The sequence below is a fragment of the Cicer arietinum genome, chromosome 3 (assembly GCF_000331145.2).
Source record: "Cicer arietinum cultivar CDC Frontier isolate Library 1 chromosome 3, Cicar.CDCFrontier_v2.0, whole genome shotgun sequence".
NCBI lineage: Eukaryota > Viridiplantae > Streptophyta > Magnoliopsida > Fabales > Fabaceae > Cicer > Cicer arietinum.
In genome coordinates, this window is record NC_021162.2 from 43,591,502 (window position 1) to 43,598,730 (window position 7,229).

General features: G+C 31.2%; 1 protein-coding gene across 2 annotated transcripts in view; it reads left to right on the forward strand.

Moving 5' to 3' along the window:
* The window catches only part of LOC101514013 (protein ACTIVITY OF BC1 COMPLEX KINASE 3, chloroplastic-like), a 12,679-nt gene extending 7,082 nt beyond the window's left edge, over positions 1-5,597 (forward strand). The window contains exons 3-8 of one of the 2 annotated variants that reach the window (XM_004515415.4): positions 619-954; positions 1,630-2,185; positions 2,555-2,741; positions 3,117-3,483; positions 4,228-4,385; positions 5,377-5,597. In XM_004515415.4, coding sequence (XP_004515472.1) covers positions 619-954; positions 1,630-2,185; positions 2,555-2,741; positions 3,117-3,483; positions 4,228-4,347 — 1,566 coding nt within the window. In that variant the 3' untranslated portion in view covers positions 4,348-4,385; positions 5,377-5,597. The remainder of the gene's footprint in view (positions 1-618; positions 955-1,629; positions 2,186-2,554; positions 2,742-3,116; positions 3,484-4,227; positions 4,386-5,376) is intronic. The other variant, XM_073366130.1, reaches the window with a different exon arrangement.
* Positions 5,598-7,229: the final 1,632 nt, after the last annotated feature.

Below are 7,229 nucleotides of genomic sequence, written 5' to 3' on the forward strand. Positions count from 1 at the left end.
CAGAGAAGTTAATCAAGGTCATGTTGAAGTCTTGGTAAAATGGAAGGATCTTCCTCTACATGAATGCACTTGGGAATTGGCTGCTACAATACAAGAAAACTTCCCAGATTTTCCACTTGAGGACAAGTTATTTCTTTTAGGGGAGGGTATTGATACGATTAGGCCAAAGCCTATTATTAAAAATGTATATAGAAGAGGGAATAGGAAGGTTTGGTTGAAACCTTCCTAATTGTAATTCTCTGACAACTGTACAAAAACAGTTAGCAGTTAGGAATACTATAAATAGAATGTTAGTTCTAATTGAGAGTTAGTTAGAGATTGGGAAAGTTATCACTGGTTGTGGAACCAGAACAGGATCGCGGGATCCTCTGGAATTCCTTCATCCCTTCCATTCTATTCAATTCAATAAAGTTCCATACTAAAACCTAATCAGAATCACATTGATTCTGGGTTAGGGTATTGATTCTTGATTCATTCTTTCGTTTCTTTAATTCTGATTACCAGTGTTATCAATGCGATATGAGTTTATTCACTTTTGTAGTTTAGGATGATATTATAGCCCTTATTTATATTTTCTACTTTATAGATTTTTCATGAAAGAATTGAATATTTTGACAGGACGGTTTGCCTACATTTCCTGATGAGGAGGCCTTTGCATGCATTGAAAGGGAATTAGGATTATCCCTTGACTCCATTTTTTCTTCTATAACACCATCACCTATGGCTGCAGCTAGTTTAGGTCAAGTTTATAAAGCTCGGTTGAAGTATTCGGGTAAACTCGTGGCTGTCAAGGTGCAACGTCCTAGCATTGAGGAAGCTATAGGATTGGACTTCTACCTAATAAGAGGTCTTGGGATTTTCATAAATAAATATGTGGACATAATCACCACTGATGTTGTTGCTCTTATCGATGAATTCGCACGTAGAGTTTTTCAAGAACTCAACTATGTGCAGGTTAGTTATTCACTCAATACCATCCTCTGTAATTTTTCCCCTTTGGGTAATTGTTTTTGTTCAAGAAAAAATAATAAAACACCCAACAATCCTTTGCCTAATGACTAATATCCATATTTATAGTAGCTTTCTTGATTTGTAATTAAAATCATGGTTATAAGTATCTTACGATAACTGCATGTTGGATCTTGATTCGATACAAAATTGAACCCAATCCATATGAATCTCTAGTGTGTATCTATTTTGGATATAAATCTCGATTCACTATTATGAATTCGGATTCATTTTAATGACTCACTGGCTAAACTTAGTTTAACAGCCACTTTTGTTTTGTCAACTTTGTAACAGCAGCCACTTTTGTTTTTTAATTTGATTTATGACTTGAATCTTGAATTACTTTGAGGTTCATTTATGATATATCTATCACCTTTTTTTTGTGTCCCTTGTGTTTACTTAAAAATGTCATATTTTTACCGATAATATATCTACTATTCATAATAAGATTCGACTCACGATTCAAAAAATAAGTCTTCCGATTCTTGATTTGATAACCATGATTAAAATCTTCCCCTTGGGATGATATGTTTGGTATAAGTTGTCAATGAAAGTACAGCTGTGTAAATTGTATAAGATTCTTTTTTAGGATTGAATGTAAATTTTGACAGGTTCCTGCAGGAGGGACAAAATGCAAGAAGGTTCAAAAAACTGTACGCTGACAGGGAAGATATTTGTGTTCCTGATGTTTTCTGGGATTATACAAGTGCTAAAGTATTAACAATGGATTGGGTTGAAGGAGTCAAACTAAATGATCAAGAAGCTATTGAGAAACAAGGATTGAAAGTGTTGGATCTTGTGAACACAGGCATACAATGCAGCCTCAGACAACTACTCGAATATGGATATTTCCATGCTGATCCTCATCCTGGGAACCTTTTAGCAACACCTGATGGAAAGCTTGCTTTTCTTGATTTTGGTATGATGAGTGAGACACCTGAAGAAGCAAGATCTGCTATAATTGGTCATGTTGTTCACTTGGTTAACAGGGATTACGAAGCTATGGCTCGTGATTACTATGCTCTTGATTTCCTTTCACCTGATGTTGATGTTTCTCCAATTGTGCCGGCGCTTAGAAACTTTTTTGATGATGCACTTAATTATACTGTCAGTGAACTTAACTTCAAGACACTAGTTGATGGTCTGGGGAACGTTTTGTATCAATTTCCGTTTAATGGTGAGATTATACCATACATTTTATATTTTTCTTCTCATTTACATCTAGTACGTTTAAAAAAACGTGATTGTTTGATCGTTTGAGCCTGCAATGTGTACTTTTATAAAGAAAAGTAATTTTAATGTTTGGAATCTTTTATGCGCAGTAAGTATTGATATTACAAAATGAAATGTTATCAAGCTAACTATTTATCTAATAATTGACATGCTAATTATTTGTTTCATAATTTTCATTTTCAGTTGTTGAGGAGTGATGTGATTGCATAGTTCTATAAATATTTTGTACTTATTAATTGTTCTTATTCATGCTATTTGATTTGATGTAGAGTCTGATGGCTTAAACTTCTTTGTTGTCCTCTTCTGTTTGCAGTTCCAGCTTACTATGCTCTGATATTGAGGTCTCTCACTGTTTTAGAAGGTTTAGCACTTTATGCTGATCCAAATTTTAAGGTGCTTGCGGCTTCATACCCATATTTTGCGAAGCGACTCTTAACAGATCCAAATCCGTATCTAAGAGATGCTCTTATTGAGTTGCTTTTCAAGGATGGGAAGTTCAGGTATGCGTTTCACTAGAATCTGAAAACTCTATTAGGATAAAAAACTTAACTAAACACTTATGGGCTATGGCATAAACGCTTATCATATAAGTGGTTATGTACAACTTATTTCAATAACAAAGGATAAAATAAAGTCAAACTATTTCTATATGAGCTATAAGTTGTTTTCATAAGCTATTCTGAAAAGCTTATGGAAATAAGCTAAAAAGCAGGTGATGAATCATAAGCTGTTGACACAAGCTCTCCCAAACAATCTCACAAGTACTTATGCCGGTCTAAAAATGCCTTAAATCCATACTCTATAGGTTGAAATTAGTGATACAAAATAGTTTTGAGAAAGTGTACTTGAATATTCATTCATCTGTTCTAGTGCAGGTGGAGTAGACTTGAAGACTTGTTAGTCCAAGGCAGTATGGACAGAGATTTCACGGCTAAAGAGGCACTACAACCTGTCCTGAAAGTATTATTGAGTCCAGATGGTGAAGAGCTCAGGACTCTTGTTACCAAAGAAGCTGTTCGCGTATCTGAAGCTTTAACTTTTGGCACGATTTCTGATACATACAAGTCAGCTCCTGATTTTATGAGGACTCTTGTTTTCAATGGCAATGCAAATGGTCCCCTTATGATGCCAGAATCTGAAATGCAAAGCATGATAGAACTTAGGGATCAAGTATTCAGGATATCGGGACTTCTGCGATCTTCTAATGATTTTGATCCAGCTCTTTTGCTACCTATACTGCAGGTATGATCCATAATTTAATGTTGTTTGAGTATTTTTCATTCATACACCAATACTGCACTTATTTTCAAATGTCTGTACTCCCTTAAACATAGTCAATGCCATGGTTTTTAAAAATGGTCTGTGATAGAGAAAATGGCCGGGACAAAAGGGTATAGGTAGCAGCCATTACTGTTATTCCCTGTTTTAATGAACTGAAAAGTAATCATGAAAAACGTGTGCCACTCCCGCGACAAAAAGCCGTTTATCAAAAACAAAAATGAGAATTCCATTTTTTTCATCTCAGATGAATAATAAACACATTTCTAGAATAAACTAAACATTACCTTACCTCCTTCTCTGGTTTTGACATTCTCTCATCACTCACCCAATATTACATGTTATATGATGGTAGTATAAACAATTTTAATAAGGTTTGTGCAAAGTTGTGATTAATTCACACTGCGATGACCACTAAAATCCATAATGCGACTGTGATCGCAACCACGGCGATATTTAAAATCTTGGTCAATACCATAAATAAGATGGTCTTGAAACAAAGGAATGGATAGTTTGACTACAGGATAAGAGAGAAACTTTGAAATTAAAACTAATGAAATCATTTGTTTGAAGTATTTAGTTTAACTTTTTTCTTGTATTTTGTATTTTGTATTTTGACCCTTGTTTCAAACATTTTTCTTCTAATTTCAAACTTGTCCTCATTTGAAATATTATAATAAATGGATGTTTGCATGTATGTGATAATAGGTCCTTCAGCAACCTGAGGTACGCAGACTTGGGGGAGGTGTTGTGGGTGGAATCACTCAACGCCTCGCAGCACGCTTTCTGCAGCAAGTACTTCGAGTTCCAGCAACAGCTTCTGCATAGATCTTGTTTTACTCTCAAAAAACATGTGTCTTGCTAAGGTATGCATATTATTTATAATTTAGTTGTTTTGAATATAATCTGATTGTTGATCTAATAAAAAAGTGTTATTGTTGACTTAGTTCACTTTCCACAATACCTAAAAAATATGACATATAACATGCAGGAAAAATAAGGAAGGTTGATTTATGTTATTTTGCTGGATTTTTGTTGTAATGCAACTATGCAAGATATGTGTGCTAGGGATCTGCTTACTAGTGTTAGAAAAAAATTCATGGTTCTTAGTGCAATAGAAGTTCAGAAACACCTGAGTGGAGTATTAAAAAAGAACTTCAGGAGAATGGTTATAGTATAAATCTTTGGGTTTTGGTAAGTCTTAATAGGTTGAAGTTGATGAAACCTACTCTAGATGTTGTAATTTGACGGAGTCTTTGAAATAAAAGAAGTATGTTGGGAAAGTACAAGTAAAAATCTTCTTATGTGATATGTAGATTTTGAGAAATGGTTTTCAATCATAAGTAAAAAAGACTGCCTAAAAAGCACGAAACTGACACGTAACACCGATTACAATTTAAGAAAATGAATTAATTAAATGTAATCAATGTATTGGCATCGTCTTGGTATCGGACACTGAAACACACCTTCGATTAGATATATCGGTGTTACAAAGATGACTACAAGGCTATATATACTAGGTTGTACAAGATGGAGCTTATAGTGAGATATCACGCCTTCCATGAATTATTGTACACAATATGATTGTAATTGAAATTGAGCTCTTAAACTAACAAACTTTGTGATTAAGTTTTGCCAAAAGAATTTATTTTCCAAATAAAAAAAATAAAATTATATTATTCTTGGACCTGTCTACAGTCATTAAATAATTGTAAATTATCCGTGAACTGTGCAATGTTTGTTTAGATCTTTTTACAGTTTTTCTTGTCATAATTTGCTTACCTAATTTAGTTCATTGTGTCACACTGTTATTCTTTCCTTCATACTGCTAATATATAATTCTGTTTTTTTTTTCAGGTGGTTATGAACAGGGAAGAGAGGAGTTACATTACAAACACAGGAGGAGAAAAAAATTAAGTTGATTCTCAAAATTGATTGATTACTTAGTTCTTTTTGAATGGTGTAAAAGACTGTATATATTACTTGTCATTTATTGTAATATAATGATCAACATTAACAGATCTAATAATATATCGTAATATAAAATGTAAAGGGCTTTCTCCTGCACATTTTTTGTCTCTTCTTTCTTTTATTATGCATTCTGTTTATGTTATCTGGGCTATAATGTATGATGTTTTAGGCTAGAATTCATCGACATCGAAAATAAACACGAATTTAACATTTTAAAAACTGAAAATAATAAATCTGCGAACAAAGTAATAAAATGCATGTAATTGTGATAAAATTAAAGTGATTAGAATATCCATATATTGGAATTAATAACGTTAACGAATAAAGTATTAATTAAATCTAATTGACCGAAGTTGATATCAATTTAAAACAAACAAATACAAACAAAACTGGAAAACAAACCAACCGGACCATTGCGAAACAATATTAATAGCTTAAATTATATACATATTGTTGATGAATCATTTTGATATTATGGTAAGCATGTGTTTGGAAAAACAGCGACTACCATTTTGTCTTTTGGTCCTTAATTTAACTTAATTTTAGATAATAATTTAATTTTTTTTTAGATTTGATTATTTACTTACTTTCAAATAATAATTTAATCTTGTACGTTATAAAATATTAACAATGTTATGGAAACTGAAAAAAAACAAAAAAAGATTTTTTTATAATGATTTGATAATCAAATCTTAAAGTCTGAGTTTTTTATTTAGAGATTTAATATTGTTGTTGAAGATAAACATATAAGTTTATTTGACAATTTGTATTTTGAATTTGATGAATATATGAATTTGTTTGAAGATGATGATGAATTTTTCGAGTTTCTAAAAAAAAGAATAACATTGTTAATATTTTAAAATGTAAAATATCAAATCGTTACATGAAATTAAGTAAATGATTAAATTAAAAAAATAAAATAAAAGATCAAATTATTAGTTAAAATTAAATTAATGGACCACGAGATCAGTTTTTCCTTAAATATATGATTGGTTCATTGATTGTGTAAGCCGGTTATAACTTTAGTTTTGGATTTCACTTTTAGGTTGCAAAATTAAGAAAATATACTTTCTCAATGAATGTATTCAAATATATTTAATGAATGTTTGATTTTGCGGTTGCATTCAAAAAATCATGGTGAACTTGTGAGATTTTGCTGAAGTTACATCATGTAGCTTTTGGATAATTACAATAACTCATCTTAATTTTGTCAATTCCACTATGGAATTAAACATGCACTAAATTATTTCACTTTCATCTAACTTTTACTAAAAATTAAGTTGACACAATTAATGTTTATGCCAATAGAATAATCACTCACTAATTTGTATTGCTTCACATCAACAACCAACAAAAGTTAGAATTTAGCGGAACGGACTAGACTTACATTTACTACTTAAAACGTCTCGATTAAAATTGCTTCCGATAGAAGGAATATTTGAGAATCCAAAAAAAGAAAATTTGTATTGTTTCACTCCTCTTTAATATGTTTGATGAAATTTAAAATAATTAAAAATTCGAACAACAATTGATAAAAAATTTCAAAAATAATAATTTACGACCTTGTATTTATGGATATAAGAATGACTTGATTACTCTCGATTTAATATAAAACTTATATTTTTTTATTTGTTTTATTTTTATTGAATTAGTGTTATTTAAGTCATTATTTCAGTAACTAAAAAAAATATTATTAACATCTATTTGTAAGACATTGACGTTTATAATTATTAAAATTT